The sequence below is a fragment of the Montipora capricornis genome, chromosome 4, assembly GCF_036669925.1.
Source record: "Montipora capricornis isolate CH-2021 chromosome 4, ASM3666992v2, whole genome shotgun sequence".
Taxonomy (NCBI): domain Eukaryota; kingdom Metazoa; phylum Cnidaria; class Anthozoa; order Scleractinia; family Acroporidae; genus Montipora; species Montipora capricornis.
In genome coordinates, this window is record NC_090886.1 from 34561477 (window position 1) to 34588434 (window position 26958).

A 26958-nucleotide genomic window follows, 5' to 3' on the forward strand; every position below is an offset into this window, starting at 1 on the left:
CTCCAGTTTCTGTAGCATGAAGCGACTAGGAGTATTTATACTTCCCCCTGGATGGGATGTTGGTCCATCGCAGGGTTACCCCCAGCATTAAATTCGGCGGTACCCATTTATACACCTGGGTGAGAGTAAAGTGTCTTGCCCAAGAACACATTACAACGTCCCCGGCCAGGGCCCAAACCCGGACCGCTCGCTCCGGTGTCGAGCACACTGTACTAACCACGAGGCCACCGCGCCTCCCCCGCTTGCTACGAAGTGGCAGGCAGACTAGTCCATTCGAGTAGTTCTTGGAAAAAAAGAGAATTTATAAGTGTCTGTGCGGGAAGCAAGAATGTTAAGCTTTTGAGGATGATTACGACGGGTTACAGTTTTACAATAGCTTAAGTGGTCGTTGAAGTTAATAGCAATTAGGTTATTAACTATTTTAAACATCATACATAGGCGGTCGCGCTTTCTGGCGCTGGATAGTTCAGACCACCCAAGTTCCTTAATTAGGGCAGTAACACTGACATGACGCGAACAGTTCTTGACTACAAAACGAGCAGCACGTCTCTGAACCATTTCAAGCTGATTGATGTTTTTGGGGGTGTACGGGTCCCACGCACTGGAAGCATATGATAACGTAGGGGGTTAAGAGTGCGCGTTGCCTTCTTTGTATTGAAGTTCACGTGATGGTTCCATTTGAGGTCTTTAGAGAGCTGGACACCGAGATAGGGATGGGCTTCGCGCACCTCGAGTCTAGTACCATACAGGAACTGGAACCCATGACCCGGAGCCCACAACTCTACCGTGTTCGTGTAACGGCGTTTTCACAGACCGATTTATTTTTAGATTGAATTTCCCGCGAATGAGACTCCCACAGGAGTCCGATGACCAATTACAAGAAATCAAGCTGACGTCATAGGGTCACCGAACCGGAACTGCCTTTGTTTTTTGACCTAATTCGCGGGAAGGGCTAGTCTAAAAATAAACCTACTTGTGAAAACGCCGTTTCACAGACGCTGTATGGAAGTTGCACGCTCCAGATGGGCTCCTGACAGGAAGTAGTCTTTGTAACTGCCATAAGCGGACCTCAAAGCTCAGCAATTCAGACTCCACAAAGCCACAATGCGAAATAAAAAAGAAGGGAAAACAATTTATTGGCGATGTGGAAGAGACGGGTTGAAACTGCAAAATACAATATGAATAAAAACGTGAATGCTGTGCACGTAATAACGAAACGGCCAAAACTGAGACGATTATACTTACATTGTTACGAATACTGGAAAGCTGTGGTAATTGAAACCAGACACTGCTGATCACTAGGACCGATTTACTGCGACTTACTGCGACTAGCGCAACTACAAATGATGGAAGGAGGCCAAAAAACAACATGCAAAACTTTGGACTTATATACGAGACAGAATCGAAACTATATAAAAATACGTGCTAGGATGGAACGCCAAAAAAGGTGTAAATGACAGTATAAGGGGACAATAAAGAACAAGAACAGCTAACGAGAGGGTGTAAAAGCGTAAATGACATTGAAAACGAAACATTAAGGGCACCCAATTAATACGTTTTACTAGATCTTACTGTCTTGGTGTATGGTAGAGACCGCCATCTTGTTGGTGATAAGCAGCACGCAGCACTTCGATGGATTGAAGTCAAGTTTCCATTTAGTGGAGCAGAGAGCTACAATTGTAGCTTATCCAGATCACGTTGAAGACAACGCGGTGACTCGTCGGATGTAAGGTGCAGATATAATAGGGCACAGTCGTCGGCAAAAAGTCTTAATTTACCAGAGATGCCATCGGGAATGTCATTTATGAAAAGAAGGAATAACAGGGGACCCATCACTGACCACTGTGGATCTGTGATAGGTAGACAGAAAGACAGACAGACATGTTTTATTTGGAGTCTTATACAATAAATAGTATATCGACCACAATTTCCAAATAAGTAACAATTACAAACAACAAAAATATACATGGCTAAAAGGTTATTAATTAATTAATTAAGTCCTGGAGTATTTACTTTTATACGTCTTCCCCTTTCCTTTTTTCAAAGCGTTCGAATATATGTTTTGCTATTAGTTTTTGTATTTTAACATTTCCGCTAGGGGGGTTTATCAGAAACATGAATATTTTATTAGCGGACATTCTGCTTATTGTTATTCTATATTCTTTTTCCAAATAGTCTAGTAACGAACATCGTTTTTCCTGGTAAGCAGGGCATATATTTAGAAAATGGTATTCGTCCTCCATTTCTATTTTACAAATTGGGCAAATTCTTTCCGCAGGTTTCTTGAGCGGTCTCGAGTAACGTCCTGTCTCTATGGCTAATTTGTGGTTACTAAGTCGCAGTTTTAATTATTTGTTAGGCCTATTCTGTGTCGTGTATTGGTGACCTGATATAGGTAGTCTTCACATTTGTAATTGTCTATCGTTTTGAATAACCGGTAGGTTCTCATTTTGTTGCTTTGGTTAGCATCTTTTCTGGTGTCGTTATTTATTTCACTTAGCCATCTTTGTACGATATCCTTGAGTCGTTGCCTGATAATGTTTACAATTCCTATGTCTACATAGTGTGCTTTCATCCAGAGGTCTCCTAATCCTATCTGTTCCAATGAGCCTTTGATTTTTTTGCTCCAGAAAGCCTTATTTTCCTTCCATTTAATGTCATTGTATGCTATTTGGGATAATTTGTATTCATTTTTGGTTAAGGTTAACCAGAACTTAAAGTTCCTACATTGAGCATCAATTGACATTGGGAACCGTCCTGTTTCAGCCCTGCACGCATTGTTGTTGCAGTATTTGTTAACTCCCAGCAACCACTTTAGGAATTTATTTTGAACTAATTCTGCTGGGTCCTTTTCTTATTTCCCATTGCTATCAACCCCCCACACTTCACTTGCATAAAAGAGTATGGGAGATATCAGTGCATAGAATAACTTCATCTTTAATTTTATATTTTCTCTGAAGTGGTTTCCCATTTCTTTTCGTAATTTATAGAGTGCTTTAAGTGCAACTTTCTTCAACTCTAGCGAGATTAAAGTTTCCAAAAGGACTCATTATGAGTCCAAGATATTTATACGATTTGACATTTTCCAGTTTCCATTTTCTAGGTAGATAGGTAAAGTCTGCATACGAGCCAAGTGGCCCATCAGGCCGGAGCTTATCCCGGTTTCCATGGCAAGAAGCGACTAGGAGTATTTCTACTCCCCCCTGGATGGGATGCCAGTCCATCGCAGGGTTACCCCCAGCATTTCGCCGGTACCCAATTATACACCTGGGTGGAGAGAGGCACCGTGGGAGTAAAGTGTCTTTCCCTAGAACACAAAAAAGATGTCCCCGGTCAGGACCCGAACCCGGACCATTCGCTCCAGAGTCGAGCACACTAACAATGAGGCCACCGATCAGAAAGCTACAAACGCAATATCCGAAGTCGCAAATTTAATAATTATAGATAACATGGTAGTTGGAGCTACAAACAAATGCGTGATAAAGTTAAAAGGAAGAAAGGAAGGAAGTTAAAAGGAAGAAAGGGGAGCTTACCATGGAATTATATCTCCGCCAAAATTCACCATCGGGATTTGGCATCCAAGTTTCAAATTTGAGTATTCGACATCATCTACATCTACATGTCCCAGCACTCGGCAAAGTCCTTTTGACCTATGGCTGTTTTTGCTTAGGTGACCTCATACACCACAAGCCTTTTTAGAGATATTACACCACTTCTGCTGGAAAGAACACACTCACAGAGGACAGCCACAACACCGGGAACTTCATCCCCTTCTCTTCTCGAATAGTGTGGTTCTTTAACGTACCACAGAGAACGTATAAACATGGAAGATATTTGTGAGACGGGGCCTACGCAGTCCTTATCCGAGAAGACTTGAAAGTGTAACCATTTGCGGGTGTAATTACAAAGGCAACACAGTTCTTCTCAGTTATTTAAAGACCCTGAGTGTTGGTCCGGTGTCACAGTGTTTTTTGTTCCCCCGTGTAATCTGTTTCCCCGAATACTGGGCACTAGTGCTGTGTGTTCTCCCTTCCCCACCCATAGGAACCTGTCAGTACTAGTACTTTTTTACAGGTCACAGGACATTGTTTTACTAATATAGAATGTATCCTAAACATGCATAAAAGCTAACTTTAGGCCTATAAATTAGGCCTACACAAAGTTTTTCGGCCTAAGGTTAGCTTTGATGAATGTTTAGAATACTTTCTGTATTCATATTCTGCTATCATATTTATCGTTATGGCGTGATTTCTTTCCTTTATTTTCATATTCCTTTCAGTGTGTTGTTGTACTCTGAAGTCGGCCATCTTGAAGGGAACACATAACACTGAAATGTTCTATGCATGGGGGAGGAAGGGGGAACACACAGCATTAGTGTTCGGGGGAACAGATAACACGGGGGAACACAAAACGCTGTGACACCGGCTCCTCAGCTTGATTGACTTCATCTTCATGGATGCGTAGGAAGCCGCTGACTTTTTAGCTATTAAAGAAAGCACTACGTACAGTTTTCAAGAGGTTTTTCGTGCAGGTTGCATCAGCTAAGAGGAAAGCGGTAGCTATAGCATATCATGCCAGAGAAACCTCTTTACGAGTAACTGCCTTTGTAATGAGGTTAAATTAAAACATTTCTCGCCTTTTTCGGATAAGGACGATTGACCGTAGGTCCCTAACTTGATTCAACTCAACCTTAAATACCTCGTAGGGGATCCTTGGCCGTTCTTGTATTTCACCTTGCACTAGTGAAAACACACGCTATCCAGAAGGTATGAAGTTCGGGTTGAGAAAGCCAGCATTGCGGTGGCTCAAAGCACTTTCAACAACTTGGAAGGGAATTTCTTTTTAGAAGGAGTTACTCTATAATACTGTTTCACGTAACGTCAATGTCATGGTAACAAATGAAACACCAATAATTGCTTAACAAGATGCACTCCTCAATGTCGCGTAATAGAAACCAAAGAGCTATCTAAAACACGCGTCATTACCGCATAAATCTTAAATTTATGTGTTTGTCCGCTTATTGACAATGAAAATGAGCGCGCGAGAATTTTGCAGTCATTGTAAAAAGTGTTATTGATGATTTGACTGATTGACTTGACTGACCTGAGCAAGTACAGGTGTGAAAAGTCACACATTCTTTAGGGTTCCACAAGGTCTCTTCACAATATCCCGGCTGACTGGACTGGATCGGTTACCCATGGTGAAATTGGTTTCCATTCATATGAGAAATTTCTGCCCAGTTACCGAAATGAAAGGCCGCGACGAGACCACTAAAGCAGGAAATTTGACGCACAAGCTTGGCGAGAATACTTTATCTTTATTGGTAGTAGCAATATCAAAATTGTTACATCTATAGGTTATCTATCAAAACAACTTATTTTGAACTTAATCGTAGAAGAAAAGACAATGAAGAATTTCTTGTTGTTTGTTCTAAATTCTCTATCCCGTTCACCGAGATCTCGGCAATAGGACCCGCCCTTCCGCCATCGTATATGAACACAACAAAATTTTTAAGACGGCTGTAATTGTCAGGCAAGATTTACGAAACAGTCTGCCCGATCAAGTCCAACTATTCAGCTTCACTTGTGAAGAGCCAATGATCTACCTCCCCTGTGTTCTGTGTTCGTCATTCAGTTTCCTTATGGGAATGGTAAAATAATAATAATAATAATAATAATAATAATAATAATGATAAAAACGATTTGCTAATTCACACAAATGCACAAAATAGTGTCTAAATTAGCATAAAAATAAAAAAACCCAAAATGTTGGCTTTGAATACCATGCTTATTGTCATAAATATATTGCTCCTGGTCACTCAGGTAGATCTTAAGCTTGGTTAGATATCCAGAGGGTAAGCTACGACCCGCAGCCTTAGGTCTCTAGAATTTTTCTAAGCAATCTTGCAGTTCCAAGCAGAGCCACCATCGATATCTGTAGAAGCTCAACCTTTGTAGCGACTCAAATTTCCTGATACTATTTCAAGGAAATTTAAATGGTTATCATTATTAAATTTAAATGATGATGATGATGATGAGATGGAGTTTAACTACCTGCTTACAATTCATATTGATACGTATGATATTTTTCTCGTGTTTTATATATTTATCGATGTAATAATTGAAAAAAGGGTAGCTTGAACGAAGAGCTGTTGACGATATGTTCGTCAATGTCCGTCTCTCTTGACAATAAGCACGAGATTTTCTTGGTTTGGATATCCAAGACTTATTGTTGGTGCTTCTTGCGAAACTCATAGTTGTCAGAATGCAGATGTAACGGAAAACACTGCAAGTTTGACGTATCTCATCATAGATTGAATGAATCTCCGACTTAAGGGATTCCCTCAGGCCTTTCTTTTGTCGAAGCTCTTCGGCCAACACGGTCTTTGAGAATGTCTCGGAAAAACGTTTCCATTTACGACAGCTATCCTAGTCCACTTTGGCGAAAGTTGGTGCAACTGGTGTAAGGTCGAACAAAGACAAAGGAATTCAATATTTTATAAATATTTTATTCTCATACTTACTTGATAATGATTGAAGTACGGTCGAAACGTCGCTTTTTACCGTTAATTTTTACCGTGCCGTAAATTGTTTAAAAAAACCCTTACTGTTAAGGCTTTTAAAACGGGATAAGTCAACTCCACTTGTTCAGAAGACTAGAACAGTGCGGTAAAAAGCATACAAATTGCCACGGTTCCATTGAATTCCTTCGTCTTTGTGAAGATTTTCGACCTTACACCAACTTTCTCCAAAGTGGACCAGCATAGGTGTCGTAAATAGAAACATTCTTCCGAGACATTCTCAAAGAGCGTGTTGACCGAAGAGCTTCGACATAAGAAAAGCCTGAGGGAATCCCTTATTAAAGATGGAGATTAATTCAATCTATGAAGAGAACGTCAAACTTGTAGTGTTTGCCGTTACATCTTCATTCTAAGAACTTATAAAGTCTTGGATATCCAGCACTAAGAAAATCTCGCGCTTATTGTCTGGAGAGACGGACATCAACGAACACATCGTCATAAAAAAAAAGGTCATGATGATGTTTATTATTATTACTATTTTTATTATTATTACAACCCCTCATTTTGGTCCTCGCTTACATCTCCTATTGTTTTCTTCTCAGGAATGTAATGACCGGGAGTGCCTTGTTAAACGGAGCGTCGCAATAATAAAGGATTTACAGTGTCACACTTTGATGAACCAGATTCTTACTATTGACAGTTTTTATTTAAAAGTTAACCAAGCTTGTGGATTTGAAATCTGAATCTTGTCAATCACATCCTGAGAAATCCCTCTCAAAAGCATTTTTGGAATCACGTTTACTTGAATGTGAGCGTATCCGTGGCCACCATACTTGACAAGCCGATGACGAGTGTGAATATCATGGGCAATTACAATCTTATCTGCATATCCTTCTGATGCCAGGAATTTAATATTCTGGATTCTTTGTGCATCACTCATAAAATCAACAGATGGATTGGACTGGTAGTACGATACCTCAATGCCAAAGAGATCATATTCCAGATAAATTCCCTCCGACGCTAATTCCAATAGCTTTGATTGGTCAAACACAGTACGGTCAAGATGGGACATGACTGTTTTATTAATATCTGCGCCAGCCTCTTGCAAAATTCGGACAATTTCTATAGGTGACTCCTCATTCCGTCCAGGGTGGATGATTAATGGCGCTCTAGTTTCTGACTGTGCCACAGCAGCAGCTAGCAAAGACTTTCTCTCAACTGGTGTCAGTGGCCATGAACAGCCAATCTCTCCTATTACACCACACTTGATTGATGTACCATTAACACCCTCTGTGAGCTCCTTGACCATTGTCTGAAAAAAAAAATGAACTTCATAAAAAATAAAGATTAGATTCTTTAACTGTGTGGACAGAACAAGGTCACAAAAAACTCAGTGGAAAACCAAGATTTTGGAAGGGTGTTCAAAAAGTCACTTTTTTACCGTGACACGAATTTCCTGAACATGAGTAGGAAATAAACTGACCTGATTAGAGGGTTTTCTCTTTCAGAAAAGTCTATCACGAATAGGCCTCTGCGTTGCAAAATTCAAGAAAACCCCAACGATGCACATTTTTTCAATACCTCTATTAAAGCCGTTTACTGAAAAACTAAAAGAGCAAAGTCTGATAGTGGCACTCCAGTCAGGAATCACAGAATTTTTCTTGTATGAGAATCTCATAGGTTCCATTCAATGCCCACGCCTGGTGCTCCAACAGGGACACTGGTCTGAAAAAACCTTTACGGTGCCTTGTGAAAACTTTGGTCACCATATCTGTGAAAGGGCATCGGCACAAGAGGTAGTTCTCAGACATTGAATTGGGCACAGGCACTTGATCTGAACAAGTTTTCACCTATTCCCTAGTGTTTTTTTTGTCCAAGTGTGGAATACAAATGGCTTTACAAGGAAAAATTCTGGTAAACCAAACTTCAGGAAGCGCTCTAGGCAAACAGAACTTTTCTCATAATAATAACTATTAGTATATACTAAAACAGTGGATCGTGTTCAACGCACACGTTAATTGGCTACTCAAACTCTGGATATCCTTTGCTATTCACCTCTGAGCAATTCGCGTGGAATTTGCACCTGAAAATGTTGAAATCTTTGCAGGAATAAACGAGCTAAAAATAATCATCTTTTTGTGCTATGTTATCTCACTGTTTTAGTTTATACTAAAAATATATAAAAATATACTATTTACTATTTTTTTTTATAAAAATATACTTTTTACCAGCTGGGTAAATATCCACCACTAGCCACCTCCACTATGGTGAATAGTTGCTAATTATTATCATTATTATCCATCTGTATTAATAATTATTGTGCAAAAAACGCAAGAAACAAGTACAATTATTCCACAATATTTGTACAGTAGAGAACCCGTTTAACTAGTTGAGGTGCTGACCTTTGTCCCACACTTATCACATACAAATCTGTCACACATTCTTAGTTGTTTACAATTTACTTGCTAAAAATATAGAGAAAAAAAGTTGGATAATAAATTTAACAATCATTCCATGAGCGCGCGTTGGATATGAGATGATAGATAGCCAATGAGGCGCGTAGCGCTTCGTTGGCTATAATCATCTCATATCCAACGAGGGCGAGTGGAATAATTGTTTTATTAAAAATGCCCCCAAAATATAGAAAACTAGACTACAATAAAAATAAAAAGGCCCAAAAAATCACGCATATGCTTGCCGTGTTTGTAGATCATGGTATAATGGCTCATAACCCATGATGGCTTAGCCAATCAAAACTCTCGAATCGTATTATCCAATGATCCAGTTTTTAATAAAGCTCATTAGATGTTTTGGTGTGTAATATCGCTAAGTATTTCCACTCATCATTTGTATTGTGACTTTTCCTAGCAGGCTTGTAAAAATATGCAGCAATACTACACACCAAAACATCTAATAAGATATAATTATTGTAAAAAGGAATTTTGGGAGCCCTTGCCTGAGCTCCAACCCTGAACAGTGCCTTATAATTGTTATGACTTTTTTTCTATAAGCCTCCTTTTACCTGACTAAGTTCTTCTATGGATGAAGTCTTCACTCCAGGTGGAAGAGTGTCATCCAAATAGTAACCTGTACCCGCAATGATATTCAAACCAGTTGCTGAGGCAGCTCTTACTAGGAACTCCACATCCCTTGAAATCCCCATGGTGGTGACCTCAACTATGCTTTGCCCTCCCTCCTGCTTAAAAGCATTCAATTCTTTCACCATATCATCAAATGATTCATCACCCATTGCAAGGTTAAATAAGTGACTGTAGGGATTCTGGCGGATCCATCCCAAGTTAGCCAAGGTAAAATCAGAGTTAGTCATTCTTTCGGCATCTGACTTTCTCCAGGGTGATTTAAGGCAACATTTGTAATCCATTTTAATGTGCTCATGAGTAAGAGTGCGACCCAATGTGGAGGGATCAATGAGACCAAGAACAGTCTGAATTTGACCTGATGTCATGTTTCTTAGATTTACTGCTTTACACGTCAAAACTGCAAAAATGGAAATGACTTTTAACATGACACCACATAGAGATCACTATACCAGTATAACCATTTTGTCAATCTGACACCACAACAAAAGGATCCTTTGTTTGGGTATTCAGTGTAAATTTGGTACCAACTGATCGTAAGTGTCATTTTCAAAATCAACTCCCACTTTTTTATATCAGAGCCATTTAGAAATCGGTCAGTGTAAAACGCAGACTGCAGACCAGGGGTAAAATGCAGACTGAGGTTATAACGTAACTGTTGAAAAGCCCAAACCCCTTAGAAATGCTAACCTTAGGCCTAAATTTAGGCCTAAAACAATACTTAGGCTTAACTGTTAGCATTTCTAATGAGTTTGGGCTTTTTCAACAGTTAAATTATAACCTCAGTCTGCATTTTACCCCCGGTCTGCAGTCTGCAGTCTGCATTTTACACTGACCGTTTAGAAATCCCACAATTTAATTGCTCAAATGCAGGATGTTAGTCAATCAGCTAGAAACTTCCCTAAATGTAGGACTTCCGCCTCAAGAAGCTCATTATCATTAATCAGAAATTGTAACCAATTAACTTCATCCATTCATTAAAAGAAAAGTTTTGAAAATGCGCCACACAACGGCTTTCTTTGTATTTCATTTCCCTGCAATTTGATTGTTTACTTTAACTGATCGGTTGTTTTGTTTTAGCGTTCCTTTTTCATACCCTTCGGCTGACCAAAAAATTTGGCGCGTTCGGATTTTCGTCATCCTGAGTAGGGGTAGGGCGGAATGGAATGATCCCAATCACCACATACAATGGACTGGCGATACCGTTATACAAAAGACTTACTAAACGAAGTCCCAAACGCTCATGCACTGACGTGTCTTAACTTCCTTCATCAAACAACAACTTTCCCTTGAGCTTATTTCGTGACTTTTACATGAGTGCTACACTACCTCATTGTCCCCTGTTCGTGAGATCCTGGGTCGGCATTCAACATGGCTGACAAGGGCGCTAAATACGACTTTAAAGTTTATAGTATTTAACTTGTGAAATATTGTATGGCTCTTTCAATTCGACATGTCGCTGATCAGCTTTTTGTGGAAGTTCGTTTAGTAAAGGAGCAGCATGGCCAATGTGAGTTTTCTTTTAATAGTTTTTTTTACTTAAATAAATAATACAAAAAAAATCAATAAATAGTAAGCTTAAGCTTTGCTTTCGTCAATTAAAAAATAAGTAAAAATAGAAATAATAAACGCCCATACAAAGTGTTGGAGCTGATCCTATTTACAATTTCATTATTCTCTCTTTATTTCAGTAACAGATGAATTGCTTTCTGCGTAAGTATATTGGTATACTGGTATACGACTATATAGCGATATTTCTTGTTTACAAACATTGACGTCACATTTCTTTTGATATTCAAATTTGCCAACCAAGGAACAAAAGAAGTCATTGTTTCAACAGCCAATTGGGTTCTGGTTGGCATATTAATAACAATAGGTGACTGTAATAAACCAGGGTGAAGCGAATAATGTAGCTATATGTTTTTAATGACCACGAAAAAGAATGAAAATGAAATCCTGCATTACACAACATAGATATCCAATTACTGGCAACGTGACTCCGCACGTGACTAGATTATAACATTCCTCCCCCTTAAGACCTTTGCTATTCTAAAAAAGAAACACTGTATAGAAGCATAATAAAATCAATCTAGTGTCTTTCACACAATGTCTGTCACGCAATGATTCTTACAGATCGCTAATCAATATTCAAAAGCAATGTCACATAAGTTTTACAGTCCATAATCTTTGAAACGTTCGGGTGAACGTCGGTCACGAACCGGGCATAATGGTTTAGCCTCTTGTGCAGCAGTTGAACTCACGACTGGCTTGGGTGGGCCACTCAGTTGGGTTGCGTCTGTTGTGCAATCTGTCCCCAGCACCACTCCTGGTACCACAATTCAAGGATTAGACTTTGTTGGGTCTGTGCTGTGGCTCCTCTGCATGTGGTCCTGATGTCGTCGAACAACTCGACCATCCGGTAATTCGACTAGGGCTGAGACTGGGCCCGTCGTCTGCACCACAGTACCTTTTTGACAGGACTTGGGGGAACTGAAGTCCTTTATGAACACAAGATCATTGCCTTCAAAGTCCCTATGTTTGGCGTGGTGGTCGTGGGTCTGTTTTTGATGTTCTTGCTTCTGTCTCACCAGCCTTGCAGTGTTGGGTACTAGGAGGTCAAGCTTAGTTCTCAGCTTCCTCTTCATCAGCAGCTCTGCTGGTGTAACTCCTGTTGTTGTGTGTGATGTTGTTCTGTACTTGAGTAGAAAACGTGACAACTTGTCTTGTATGGTTCCCTCTTCCATCTTCTCTATCCCTTCTTTGAAAGCTCTAACTGCTGGCTCCGCCTGTCCATTCGAAGCTGGATGGTATGGCGATACTTTGGTGTGTTTGACACCATTCTTTGAGAGAAAATTCTCGAATTCAGCACTTGTGAAATTGGGACCATTGTCGCTGACGATGGTTTCCGGGAGACCATGGGTCGCGAAGATTTCTCTCAACTTCGCTATGGTAGCGGCTGATGTTGTACTGTGCATTAGGTGGACATCCATCCACTTGGAATGTGCATCGATCACCACTAAATACATGTGACCCTTAAGTGGCCCTGCATAATCAATGTGTACCCTTGCCCTTCTTGAATTTACAGCTTGAGGGATCGTGGTTTCCCCTGCAGCGATAGCACTCTTGTTTTCGCTGAAAATGTGGAGGTTTAATTTCTTCTTCGGCCCTGTTGACATTGGTGTCACTGCTGGGTGTCTTCCCGCCAATATCGATAAGATTCTTTGAAGCCATCTCGGTAGCTGTAGCGATTTCTACCGCCTTTTCGAATGTGAGCTCCCGTTCGGCCAACAGTCCTCGTTGAATGCGATCATCGCTACAAACGAGCCGATCTCGCAGCATGTCCTCGAGTGTTGTTCCGAACTGGCAACGCTCTGAAACCCCCTTTGAGTCCTGCGACGAACTCTGCAACATTTTCCCCTTCGATACGATTCCTGCTATGGAATTTTAACCGCTCGACGATAACACTTTGCTTCGGCGAAAAATGGCTTTCCAGCTTCTCTAAGATTTCTTTTAAATCTGCATCGCCTGGTTTCTTGGGTTGTAACAAATCGCGAATTAATCTGCACGTTTTGCTTCCACAAACGCTCAACAGGATGGCTCGTTGCTTCTTCTCGTCTTTAATTTCATTCGCGGCGAAGTACTGCTCGAGTCTTTCCGCGTATTGAGTCCACGATTCCTCTGACTCCTTAAATTCCCCCACGTTCCCGTAGGTTGCCATTTTTATCCTCGTCGCCAATGCAATAAACTAGGGTGAAGCGAATAATGTAGCTATATGTTTTTAATGATCACGAAAAAGAATGAAAATGAAATCCTGCATTACACAACATAGATATCCAATTACTGGCAACGTGACTCCGCACGTGACTAGATTATAACAGTGACGTCACGAGAAACATCGCTATACGTTTTTTATTTCAAGCCCCGATACAAGAAGAGAAAGGCCCTTTCAGTTATTTTCAGGTATTATTTGTATATAGCTAGTATGCTCATATTTTATCCCATTAGATTACACTTTGTTTTCCATCAGCCATTGCTGCATGCTTTGGATCTGGTTGATCAAAAGAAGGTCACCAAATTGACATCAACTAGTGGGAGGGTGCTGTATCAGGTTAGTGGTGATTTTTACCAGTAAGTTCAGTTGTCAGTTGCTTTGCATGAACTAAATGTAACTTTCTAGAGTTTGAATCTCAATTTAATGAACCTTTACAGAACAATGCACTGAGTCAGAATAACAAATGAAAATTCTTTAGCTCATTTACCGTAAACTGCATGGAAAAGGACCTTGATACAAAGAGACTCTTAAAATAACAAACCAAATTCCTCAATGCCTTCCAGACTCTTGGGTTAATTAAGGTTCCATTGCATTGAGATGATATTGGTGATTGTAATGAGTTGTGTATTTTCATGCAAAGCAAACACTTTTTCATTCGAAACAGTTTTTGCACAACTAGTAGTCGTATAGTAGTATTAGTATTAGTGGAAGTGGCAGTGGTAGTAGTAGTAGTAGGAATGGCAGTGTCAGTGGTATTAGTGGAAGTGTTAGTGATTAAGTGGCAGTGGCAATGGGGGTGGGTGGTTGGGGTGGTGGCAGTGGTGGTAGCAGTAGTAGTGGCAGTTGCAGTGGCAGTGGTAGTAGTAGTAGTAGGAATGGCGGTTGCAGTAGTAGTAAGAATGGCAGTGGCAGTGTCAGTGGTATTAGTGGAAGTGTTAGTGATTAAGTGGCAGTGGCAATGGGGGTGGGTGGTTGGGGTGGTGGCAGTAGTAGTAGTAGTAGCATTGGCAGTTGCAGTAGCATTGGCAGTGGCAGTGGCAGTGGCAGCAGTAGTAGTAGTAGTAGTAGTAGTAGTAGTAGTAGTAGTAGTAGCAATAGTAGTTGCAGTAGTAATTTGTAAGTTCCCTTACAAAGATGAAACAGGCGAAACTGCCAATTTACAAAGGGGAAAATGACATGAAAGACTCACTAGTTTAAGAATGCAATTCGTGTTTACGCAGCTGAATTAATATGTGGTACGGGAGTTTCGGGCTTTCGGACTTTGAAACTAATCTGCATTTATTTTTTTCTCAATGAGTGAGCGGGCGGAATTCAACAAACCCCGCAATCTGATTGGTTCCCGTAGCGGGTGGAATTTTCTCATACCGCCCGCTCACGGTGGGTGGAATCCTAGTCTTGGTTGCGTGAGCTTGTGTGATGACCTTAAATTCCAATTAGACAAGAGGTTTGGAAATAGAATTCAAATAAAAATAATTCTCTTTGAAATGTTCAGGTTGTTAGTCACTTTAATACTACATTTGCTATTAAGCGCGGTGCGAGTCAACAATTGAAACAGTGATTTCAGAGAAGAAAGGGAGAGAGAGAGGAAAAAAATAAACAAGTTATTTGCCAGCTAAGGGTCAGTTCGTAAAAAGCTTAAGCGGACGGACCTCCCAGCTGGCAAATAACATACAGTCAACTCTCTCATAGCGACCACCTCCCGTAAGCGACCACTTCGTAAACAACCGTTTTGTCTCTCAGTTAAATACTGTTCCTAGCTGAGAGAATTGGAGATGACACATTTAAAGGAACAAGTGGTTGGCTAGACAAGTGGAAAAAGAGACAAAACATCGGCCAAATGAACATTGCTGGGGAAGAGGGAGATGTAAGCCAAGAGACGATAGACAGCTGGAATGAAGGATTGAAAGAGCTAACTAGGGGCTACTCACCGAGGGATATATGGAATGAGGACGAAACTGGCTGTTTCTGGAAGGCGATGCCTCAGAAATCGCTCTCTCAAAAGGGGAAACGCTGTAGGGGCGGCAAAAATGCGAAGCAACGAATAACTGCTGCATCCTTTGTGAATGCAGCGGGCGACAAAGAGGCCCTTATTGTGATAGGAAGTAGCAGACGACCGCGCTGCTTCGCACGTTTGGCAAATCCATCATACCCCTGCAGTGCCCAGTACTTCAGCAAGGAGAAGTCGTGGATGAGAACCGAGATAATGGTTACTATCCTTACCAGATTGAACAACCGTCTGAAAAGAGAGGAAAGGCATATTATCCTTTTCTTAGACAATGCACCATGCCATCCACCCTCGCTGACAGACATGTTCTCCAACATTAAAGTGGCCTTTCTACCGAAGAACACCACATCGCGCACGCAGCCCCTGGATGCAGGTATAATCAAGATGTGGAAGATCTACTAGAAAAGGAAGTTGCTGCGGCATATCGTTAGTCAAGTTGACGGAGAACACTCTGCCAGCGAGATAGTAAAGTCTGTGAACCTCCTAATGGCCGTGCGGTGGATGGTAAATGCGTGGGACGAAGTCAAGTGCGAGGTAATCAGTAAGTGTTTCAGACATGTTGGAATGTACCCCTAAGCCATGGATTTGGATGAAGATGACGATGACCCGTTTGCTGGTGAGGAGTTACCAGACCTTGAAGCCCTGGTGCAGAAGATGTCTAAGAAAGGTATTGACGCTGCACCCTATGCTGCCTTTGACGATGATGCGGAGGCCTATTACTCCTTAGATCCCGCCGACCCTGACTGGAGGGAGACCCTACGAGAGGAGGTTATCGCTACTCACTAAAACAGCAATAAGACGGAAATAGCAACTGATTCCGACAGTGATGGTAGCAGTGACGATGCTCCCTTACCAATCCCAGCGGTGCAAACAGTTAAAGGAGCACTTGATCTCGTGCTTCAGATCGCTGAGTTTGCAGATTATCAGAGTTGCGAGGAGTTGTCCACTGCAGTCACGAAAGTGTCTGATATTCTTGTTGACGTGAGGCTGAAGTCACAGAAGCAATCGAGCATTCTAGACTTCGTAGATAAGCGGTCGAATGCGACCGAGTAATGTAAATACATTATTAAGATTTCAAATATATGCACCCCATGTTTGACGTTGTTTTCCTAGGTTTTGTTCGGTTTAAATTTCAGGTGATTTTCATTAACATGAGACACATTGACAAGTACTGTACACTCCACTCGACTTTTCCCGAAACTTGTTGCATGTGAAAAAAATCAAATAAATTAGTTTCTATTTGCCTAATTTTAGCTGATTAGGTAATATGTTTAGGTAATTAATTGATCAATCCAGTGTTAGACTTATTTTGTTGATCTTTCCCGTAAGCGACCACTTTGTCGTGCACCAAGGGTGGTCGCTTACGAGAGAGTTGACTGTATTTATACGCTGAACTTTTAAACACAGACATTTAGATATGAAATCTGATAGCATTTTTCGTAGATTCCTCAGTACTTTTATTTGGGTCTTATTTTCTTTTTGGTCATTAAAAAGGCCAGGGCGAAACGACTTTTAGGCACAAGCAAAATGTCTGTACAGTCGGTATAGAGGTTTTAATTTTGGGTATAGTTGATTCACTACCTATACAAACGCGCAGAGAAGACTGAGTACTTCCAATGAACGTGGGACTATGGTAGGAATTACCTTTTTGCATCTTAAGAATGATAGTAAATGCCATTCCACTATCTACTACTACACTTTATACCTATTTCTCTAAGGTTTGGATCAAGACTCTGATAGCACGATTCAAAAGATGAGATCAAACCATTTAACAAGTGTGCCAAAGCTATAACTATTATCTTATCAGTAAGCAAGCGGTGTTGTTACTTGTTTTTCCTATGCATTTCAAAATAAAAAAAAACCTTGTTTATAAACGAGCGTAGCCTAGCGTCAAACAAAAACATTGGCGATGAAGAACTGCCCGGCGGTTTTATTAACCGCATAAAAGTGGACGGGTGTCACTGTTATAATAATTGCTGCGGAGCGAGCGAATCGAGCGAGCAGCAACATAATCAGGGGTACCCAATGATAATCTTCGGTGAAATATGTGTTCGGTAGAGACAAGCTGTTCTAAGAGTTTAGGTTATACGTTGCCAGACAGCTACAGATGTTTTTACTAAAACATCACCTAAAAGCTTCGCGACCAGGGAAAGGTAGTCCCTTACTGTTTCGGAAAGGATATTTTTGCAACTTTTGGCACTTAAAAAGGTCACCTAGCAGTTTCGGATGAGCACATGCTTTGTCGGGAAGTTCTTAGAAGGTAACGTTCAGCTAGCAATTTCTGAAATGAAGATATCATTCTTTAAAATTCTCGGACACTTCAATTTTCAGCTAAGATATCCGAACAGATCATCACTTTTCACCAGAAAGCATAGCGTTTAACCAGAATGCACTGCGCCACATGTTCAACATCATTGTTTGTTTTTTTGTCTTTTTCGATCACGTTATAATGGCTTAAAAAGGCTATTTACGACTTTATTTTAGGTTGAGGGCAGCTCCAATCGGGTCTACAACTGTCTTATAACAGGAGAGTTCTGCACATGTCCATCTTACACATACACAGGTAAGCTTTGGTACACATACAGTGGTCTATATGTCACGTGAGCTATGGCCAGAATTGTGACTGACTATCAGCAAGATTGATCGACAGACTGCTAGCTGACCGACTCGGAGCTGCGCGCTTTTCTAGTCTTTTGTCACGCATACGAGGGAAACGGCCGAGAGAGACTTGAGAATGCGTCATGTACAATTTTGAGTTTCATTTTTATCGGTAGTTTTAGTAATTTTAATCATAACTGAATAATGACTAGTAGTAGCTATCGCAAAGTGCCAACGAGACAGTCATTTTTCGAACCCAATAGTAGCTATATTTTTTTTTATTTCAAAGTACTGCAACTCCACTTACCTAAGTTAAGGATGGTGCCTACTATTGTTGTTGCGCATAAGTTCTGTGCATCTCGAAATACTCGAGTTTCCTATGGTTGGTGCTTACTAATAGAGGGATATTTTGCGCGGTTTAAGACTATGCGGAGAAAGCTGAACTTAGCAAGTGATCTTGGTATTCAAAAAGAAAATTGGGGGTTATCATGCATGTTTCAGAGATAATTAGGCTTCAATTTGGAAAAGAAAAAACGCCATACATTGATTGCTTTGTATTTTAGAGCTTTTTTTTCTTTTAGTATTTCAATAACACTTGTTAAGATCTGCTTTTCCCGCATATCGAGTAAACCGCGCAAAAATACCTTTGAATTAGCAGGCACCGTCCTTTAAGTTGCTTTTTTTCTTCAAATTTTGAAAGTGTTTTTGCTTAACACCTGACTGGCAAAATTTTGAGCTTTAACTTTTATCCAAAGGTCGTTTACTTTAAGTGCAAGTTTTGGATTTCACCGTCCGCCATTACTCACGTTCAAAACTGACCGATTGGACAGCAGAGGGTTGAATCCAGGGAAAAGTGACGTCAAAGGCTCACTGGCTTAAAATTTCAGCGCGTGAGTGAAGCTTATTATAAGTGCAAGACGCGAGTTTAAAAGTCTGAAAGCCCAAAACTCCCGTGCTGCAGCATATTAATTCTGCGGCGTACACACGCATTGCATGCTTAAACTAGTGGGCCTATGACGTCATTTTCTCCTCGATCCAGTTCTCTCATGCAAGATCTCAAAGTTAATAATGGTGGACCATTAAATATGAAATTTCCAGTTAAAATAAACAGGTGTCTTTTTGAAATCAAGGCTTAGAACTTTGCAATTTTTTGGTCACAGTTAACGATGGAAACGTAAGTAAATTTGGATCTCAAACTGCAATGTAAATGTCAACGTGTTTTGCAATAATAATTACTTTTCCAGATTAGAGAAATAATCTGTTGGCAATTTTAAAAATCTTTTTTCAGTGTTAGTGAAGACAGAATCTCTAATGGTGAGTAACTGTAAAGACCAATAGTAAATTGGTGTGAAATTGTCTTATATGGTAGAGGTCATGGGTTGGAATCCCGTTGGAACCACCTGAATTTTTCAGGTGTCTATAAGAGACAATTGCTTTAATTGTCCTTCAAAGTGCGAGGATCACTACTACATTTCGTCTATAATCCACACTTCAAATATATACATTTCTTTCATTCATTGAGTCCTTTCACGGGAACAAATGAGCCCAACAAATTAAACCTACTGTCTCCCAACTGTACGGCTTCATAGCTCAGTTGGTGGAGCATTGCATCGGCATCGCAGAGGTCATAGGTTGGAATCCCGTTGGGGCCAACTGAATTTTTCAGGTGTCTATGAGAGACGATTGCTTAAATTGTCCTACTAGAGCGGTTTTGAAATGAGTGTCGTAAAACCAAAACCATAGTAATTACTTTAACCAATCAAAAAGGACGGAGACAATCCAGTAAACCAATCAAAACTCGAAGTAATTACACGTAGCCAACACAAAAGGCGGGAAAATGTGCACGCACGAGCCACAATTGGTTTTGGTTTCACTTCTGATTGGTTGAAAAAGTGAACCAATCACTGAGTGAAGTAGATGCAAAACCAAAGTAATTCGCTAATTACTTTTGACACTCAATTCAAAACCGCTCTAAGTGCGACGATCACTACTACATTTCGTTTATAATCCACACGTCAAATATATACATATATAATTTTATATATTTCTTTCATTCATAAAAGCCTTTCTTATTAAACTAAAAGAGTCTTGTTGAGCTCAGACCCGGACTTTGATAGGACCTCGGACCTTTGGCTTCAGTTGCTGCCGTCTTTCCTCGAGCAAACGCCGTTGCATTTGCAATCTGGTCCGTGTTTGAACTGCGTCTAAAATGATCACACTCGACTAAAACTTCAAATAATCTTCGCTTGTTGATAGTTTCCTGACGACTCCTGATCGGAGCCTGGTTTTCACTAGCGCGGCAAGCACAAGGTCAGGCACAAGGGCAAACACAAGTACAAGCATAAGAGCGCTTATTTCACCGAGAACACGGCGTTGACGCAAGCATAAGGCTGGTTTACACGTACGACGCAAGCATAAGCGTTAGCGCAAGCATGAGCGACCATGCGCACAAGAAACCAAATTGCAAACCGGAGCGACGCAAGCATAAACGTAAGCACAAGATTTCCCTCACCCAATCCCTTTTTGGTTTCTTTTCTATTGCTCCTTCCCTTCGCCTTCTCCTTCTTCGCAACAGAAGAACAAGCAACAACGTCTCCTCGTCGCTAAGCATCTGCTCGGCATCCGCCATTTTGGATTTAAAATTTTGGCGCCAAAATGTTTGTTCACTGCGCCTGCGTGTGTCACCTTGTGCTTATGCTTATCGTTCGTGTAAAGAACCTTGTGCTATGTGCTATTATTCTTATGCTTGCGTCGTACGAGTAAACCAGCCTATAGGCACAAGCACAAGGATCAAAGTGTTTCCTTTTGCTTTTGCTTGCGCTTATACTTGCGTTCGCTTAACTAAGTCGTGTGAAAACGAAACGCAGCATAAACACAAGGAAATTTGTTGCGTCTGGCCAATTAAAACACTTGGTCCTAGATTCCCTACGTCTGAGTATTTGAACAAAATGACGGTTGCCGTGCCTGATTTTATTTTTTTACGTATTTTTTTACTTATTTATTTTTTACTTTTATTTAAACAATATTTGCTCCATGAGCACAAAGTGCTTATCGAGAGAGTGAGCTTTTGATTTTGATGCCTATGTCGACGTTCGTTTTCCCTAGCACAAGCTGCTTATATGCTTGTGCCTGCATCACTAGTGAAAGCCGGGGTTTAGTGACACATTCCTGCCAAAGTTATGTAGTCGTTTCCAATGGTTACGAAACGATCACTTGAAGTCATAGCCTGCAGGTGCTCCTAATTATGAAGACTACTAATTAAAGATAATTACTTTAATTGTTTTGTTAAAAGGGTTTTAATTACCACTGCTGTTTTCATGTTTTAAAAATTACTGGACAGACAAGCGAGAATGAGAGAAAGTTTTTTTTACCTCTCCATAGTGCAAACACCTCCTTGCTGTTCATTTGGCCGAGGCTCTTGGAGAATGTACCAATAAAGCCATACGTGACGAGGAATTTGCAGCCTTTATGTGTTGCGACAGGGTAGCAGATGCCAAAGGCGACGAAGATCCAACTGCATCGGGCCAGTGAACTTGTAGTAATGCCTAGATCGTAGCTGTATACAAACTTTAAACGTTGCTTTATTTATCCGTACTCTTTAATGATGATTATCAGTTTCCTTTGATTACTGCGAACGAAGATGATCATCGCAGTCCCGAGCAACTTATGCATGCGAAAGAATCCCGAAAAAACCCCAACCTTGAACGGGACTCGAACCCATGACCCGCGGTTGCGCTGCACATTTGCTCTACCATCTAAGTCATCACGTCATGTGGAAGCTACAATCGTGGTCAAAAGTTGTTGGGAAGGTTGCGCGCATCAGCTCACTTCACACCTAATTCGATTTTTCTAAGTATTGGCTGAAGTATTTGGGAAATACCATGCTCTTGTGGCCCCCCTCCCCATATTCAATGTTGGAGTTCTTCAGGTAACAAAAGTCACCCTTTTTCTCCCCTGGAAAATCCAACATTGAAAAGGGGGAGGGGGGTATCTGTAAAATGAGGTTACCTTCCCAACACTTTTGTCCATGATTGTAGTCAGTTGCGAGTTCGTTCTATACCCCTTTTGAGGTACATCAGTTAAGATATGCCTTTCATATATTTCACAGTCATTAATTCCTCTGGATTACTTCCCAACCGAATCATTTAAAAAAGACTGAAGTATTCCGAGATAACCGTTCTGAGTTTCAATTTCTAACGTAACCTCTTTCTTCACGTGAATTAAGTCCGACTTAAAATGTTGGAGAATGTTCTAGATTTTTAATCAGTAAAAAATCGTCGTCTGGTCTAAGTTTTTGGTTCAAAGGCAAGCAGGAACAAATTAGATCTATTCGCACTTTGTAGGTATGGAAGCCACTCCGTCGGCTGGTGTATTGTATTTGTTTGAGAAAATCAATTTGCCGATTCTCCAGTTTCCAAACCCACTTCAAGGGCCTTTACGAGATTTCACGGTTTGTCCCCTACACCCCTCCTCCTCTCCCTTTCTCTCCTCTTCTCTCTACGCAATGGAATTTGTTAGTTCACGGAGGGGCATTTGTCCTAGTCACCCTAACTGAAATTCCCCAACAAATGGGAAACATCCGTAACCCAAGTGTGTACGTATATGGGAGAATTCAACAACGCCACTGTATATATGATGGATGAAGCACCTTCGCTGATCCACAGCATCAGGAACTTCTTATGCATCACCCAAGGACAGTGAATCGGCTCGGCCCACGGCCTTCGGATTAGATCACCGTTGCTCTACCGCCTGAGCTACAAGGCCAGACTGGGGCAGACCGTGGGAGCCGGTTTGAGGACAAATCGGCTCGGCCCAAGCCAAGTGTAAAGGAGTGTTGTCCTAAGCAGCGTGTATACGTATATGGATCTATCCGAAGGTCGTGGGTTCGATTCCCACCCTACAGGTCAGAGATTTTTCTCTGTTCTTGGGTGATGCATAAGAAGTTCCTGATGCTGTGGATGAGCGAAGGTTCTTCATCCATCATATGCACAGCGGCGTTAGGCCTCACTTGAATTCTCTCCACATCCGTGACTTACTTTGTTGTGTAGACGTTTTCCTTATTTTTGTTGACAAACATGTCTGCGTATCAGGTGTTGAAATACAGTAGTGATATGAAAAGTATAAAGAAAAACAACAACAAAGAAACCGCAAAACGAAACGGGTAAATCTACAGCATAGGCGTTGACCAGGGGTCGGGCTTTAAGTCTAGTACTCAGTATATACTTAATTTGTATTAGACATCCCTCCTTCAGTGCATCAAGCGACTTCACCTGTAGACTGGTCAGTCAACGTCCACCCCGACGACCTGCCGATGATAATAATGATGAATGAATATGTATGACATAAGTTGTCTGACCTGTTGGCATGTTGGTTGGTGTGCGCTGACATCGAGTAATAGATTGTTCGTCCGACTCTCGATCAACAGCAACCTCGTCCCCAGGGTCTCTCTTCTTCCCTTCCTTGGAGCGGGAGACAGGAAGGGAAGAAGAGAGACCCTGGGGACAAGGTTGAACACCCAGTGCCCAGTGAATAATAGAGAGCTTTAGATTCTAGGACGAGAACGACTACGAGTACGAGATTTCGTCATAGAACACCAGTGAGCCCGTGCAAACCAGCGTCATTTTGGCGGGAAAAACCGTCGTGATATCGTCGTCATTTTAGTACGCAGTTTTGCAAAAATGTTGTTGTGTCAAAACAATTCAACAGCACTGTAGCACTTTTCGATCAGCAAGAAGACTCAGCTACCAGCAATAAGAATAACGGAGCAACCTATGCTGCCAACAAAGAGTAAGATTAATCGACCGGGTTCCAAATTTTCTAACTATTTTCGCTAAAAACGGGCAGTTAAATCTCGTACTCGTTCTCGTCCTCGTCCTAGAATCTAAGACCTCGTTTACACGGATCCGGACAAATTTGTGCACGGACAAAAAATTGCACGGTCCACCTTGCGTTCACACGGGGCCGGTGGAACTGGACGAATTTTTGATGAACGGCTAAGTGTGCAAGTTTGGGACCTTAAAAAAGCAGGTCAACGTTTGGACCGGCACGGTTCCACTATGCGTACGGACTCTTGAGGCGCGTTTACACGACAGATAAAAAATGGCACGGGTCGGGTAAATAGTGGAACGGTTCCAATCATTTTTGTAAAGAAACAGTGAACTTTTATCCGTTCCGCTACGGGACCATAGGCGCCTATCGTGTAAACGCGCCTCAAAACGCCCGAACCGTGCAAGGTTTTGCACGGTTAGCGCGGTTTTTTGGTTGCTAGGCAAAAATGTTTCAAGGTCTTAATTTCTTACTTCCATAAAGTAACATTTCCCTGTTTAAAATCAAATTTTACAAAAACCAAAAGCACGATACTTTTTAGTTTGTTTAGGATTCTGTCTTTGTGGAAGCTTCCTGCCGCCTCGGGGGAATTTGTTCTTGTCGTTATCATGGGACTTTCCCAAAAATAGTTTGGTTATGTTTTCGTACTTGCTCCTCACTGTCTCCCAGTCAACTCCTTCGCCTGCTTTTCCGACTTTGTAGTCTAAAACTACATGTGAACACCACTGCGATCTGTAACAGAATTTGCACTGTTCCATGTAAACAGGCGGTCCAGGGACAAAATTCATCCGAAAGCACTCTCGAAAGTGCTCTCGGACAGAAATGCACGCTTAAGCGCTGTTTATGAATAAATCGATAAACATAGTAAAATGCCCATTTGTGTGTTTTCCAGGAAATGCAGGCGATAAATGTCGCAAGTCTGAACAGTTTTTTCCCATTTAAGTATATTTTGCATTTACCCTAAATTAACACGAAGTGCTCAACACGGTCGGTGTCTGACATTTGCAGACTGCAGACTGGCTACAAATAGCGCTGATAAACAGTATTTAAGTCTAAACACCCATTTCAAATAGCGCTGATAAACAGTATTTAAGTCTAAGAACCCATTTTGAAACGTTAGCTTTCAATTATTGAACCCCCTATTAAACCCTAACCCTTAAATACTGTTTATCAGCGCTATCTGTAGCCAGTCTGCGGTCTGCAGTCTGCAGTCTGCAAATGTCAGACACCGCAACACGGTGGGGAGTTTTTGCCGAGATATTTATTACTAGAGAAAGTGTCTGACGAGGCCAGTTAATCATTATTGAAAACTCCTTGAATTCTCAACAATAGTTCTTTACCTTCAGCCCAACTCGAGTTAGATAGGGCCAGTCGTTGTAAATAAGGCAAGACTTTCGAGGCTCTGGATCGACAAAAATCATTTCTGTTCGAATCCTGTGGGAGAGAGAATTTCACACCTCTTATGTGTACGTCACAAGGTGACACCTAACCTTTAGCTTGAAGGAACACTTTCTACTGTCTATGAAAATTTCTATGAATATAATTATTTATTTGCATAATACACTCTTTTTCATATCTATAAGCTCCAAATAAACGTTAAAGTTTTTTTGTGCGAAAGATGAACAAACTCGTATGTTAATGAAACAAAATTTTAACAAGGAGGTCTGCAAAGATTCCCTCATGCGAGTTGGTAATGTTTCAAGTACTCGGAGTTGAAACTTGAAGTGTTATCGATCGTTAATGTTGGAATTACGGGAGCTTACGGGTGTTAATGGAAGAAGTTACGGCAAGATTTCCGCACAGGTCCCTACTTCATTATGCATACACTCCTTTGTTTCAAGAAAACAATAGCGATAACAATAGGCGTCCTTTGGGACTGTGGCGCTTTGTTCTTTCTTTTTAGAGGTTTTTTTTCTAAGTATATATGGACTTAAAAAAAGTCGGTCGAACTTCTGTCTGAAATACGGAAAATCGAACAGTTTTTCCTGCAATTTCGGCACTTTTCCTGCAATTTTATCCATTTTTCAGTTTTAGAATAAGCGCAACAAGTGGAGTTTCAAGCAATCGTTGTAATAGGGTTCAGATTCGCAAACATAAGAAACAAACCAAATAAAAGTACTGTCATAAGAAATTTAATGGCTACCTGCTCTTTTCATCGTGAAATTGTTCTTCCTGTCTGCTTAAAAATTCGTCGAGGCACTCCAAAGTGTATATTTTCTTCCTTTCCTGTATTTAGGATCACGAACGGTGCATTTAGAGGGATTTTGCGATTTATCGCTCTTTGTAGAGATCGGCAATATGCTCAATGATACTTCCAAGTAAATAGCTTTGGTAGAGATCCATGGATGTTCCCGTACGAGGCATACTTCGTTTCACTCCCCATCATGTCTTTTCAATGCCCTGCTGTGGGCTCGTTTGCATGTGTTGACGAAGTTTAGGCGATGGTTAACTGCGGTGAGATGATGTTAGCCCTTGTCTTGTAGGCAGTTGTAAACTTTCCGGGCACAGGTAGCTAGGGCTAATATATTTTCAAGGAACGTTTACGGTCAGAAAATTAATATGTGTTCTGGCAGATTGAAGGCTATCCATTGCAGTTTTTTCTTGAGCATCGCGAAACAGATCCATCTCCCGATGCGGCACTTTGTCTTTGCCAACTGACTGCGTTTTCACACAGGTTTTGGACACGGAGGACGAAAGTAAATTGTTTTCTTTGCACCACTTTATGCACAACTCTGGAATGGCTATAAGGCAGGGACAATTTCCAAATGATCAAAGCTCCCATTGCTGTGACCCTTTTACTTCGGTAGCCATCTTGATTATTACGAAGACACAAGTTTGCTTCAAAAGAAGGGAAATATGAAACGATTTTAATTGCAATGAACTCGTGCATGAAAGCTTCCCATGAAAGATGCACCAATCAGACTTTAAGCGTGGTATACTCTTCCACGCAGTGAACTTATAAGTGTGCCGCACGCACGGGGCATGAAGGAAAAGCAGGTCACAGTTCACAGCAATACTGGAAAACCTAAAACTATCACATGGACTAACCTTAAGCCTAAACAGTGCCTTTAGTTGTAATTAGGGTTACGGTTAGCATTATTAAAGGGATGGGTTGTTTCAAGAGTAGTAAAACAGGGAT

At 41.0% G+C, this 26958-nt stretch overlaps 2 protein-coding genes across 5 annotated transcripts; one reads left to right on the forward strand and one right to left on the reverse strand.

Annotated features, from left to right (window-relative positions):
* Window positions 1–7018: 7018 nt before the first annotated feature.
* Window positions 7019–10949, reverse strand: LOC138046035 (phosphotriesterase-related protein-like). 3 transcript variants are annotated; one of them, XM_068892721.1, is made up of 3 exons: window positions 10841–10949; window positions 9543–10018; window positions 7019–7832 (listed from the first exon to the last, which is right to left on the reverse strand). In XM_068892721.1, the coding sequence occupies exons 2-3, from the start codon at window positions 9984–9986 to the stop codon at window positions 7224–7226; spliced, it is 1053 nt and encodes a 350-aa protein (XP_068748822.1). In that variant the 5' UTR covers window positions 9987–10018; window positions 10841–10949; the 3' UTR covers window positions 7019–7223. The 3 variants fall into 3 exon arrangements, with proteins under 3 accessions (XP_068748822.1, XP_068748823.1, XP_068748824.1); XM_068892722.1 differs by having other exon boundaries at window positions 9543–9716; window positions 10841–10931; XM_068892723.1 differs by having other exon boundaries at window positions 9543–9719; window positions 10841–10931.
* Window positions 10950–10956: 7 nt separating this feature from the next.
* LOC138046036 (zinc finger SWIM domain-containing protein 7-like) lies at window positions 10957–22333 on the forward strand. 2 transcript variants are annotated; one of them, XR_011131712.1, is made up of 7 exons: window positions 10957–11128; window positions 11310–11331; window positions 13624–13726; window positions 17880–17958; window positions 19282–19307; window positions 21375–21780; window positions 22031–22333. XR_011131712.1 is itself a non-coding variant. In XM_068892724.1 (6 exons), exons 1-6 carry the CDS (start codon window positions 11053–11055, stop codon window positions 21522–21524), a joined length of 456 nt encoding a protein of 151 aa, XP_068748825.1. In that variant the 5' UTR covers window positions 10957–11052; the 3' UTR covers window positions 21525–22333. The 2 variants fall into 2 exon arrangements, 1 of the variants encoding a protein (XP_068748825.1); XM_068892724.1 differs by having other exon boundaries at window positions 21375–22333.
* The last annotated feature ends 4625 nt before the right edge of the window (window positions 22334–26958 follow it).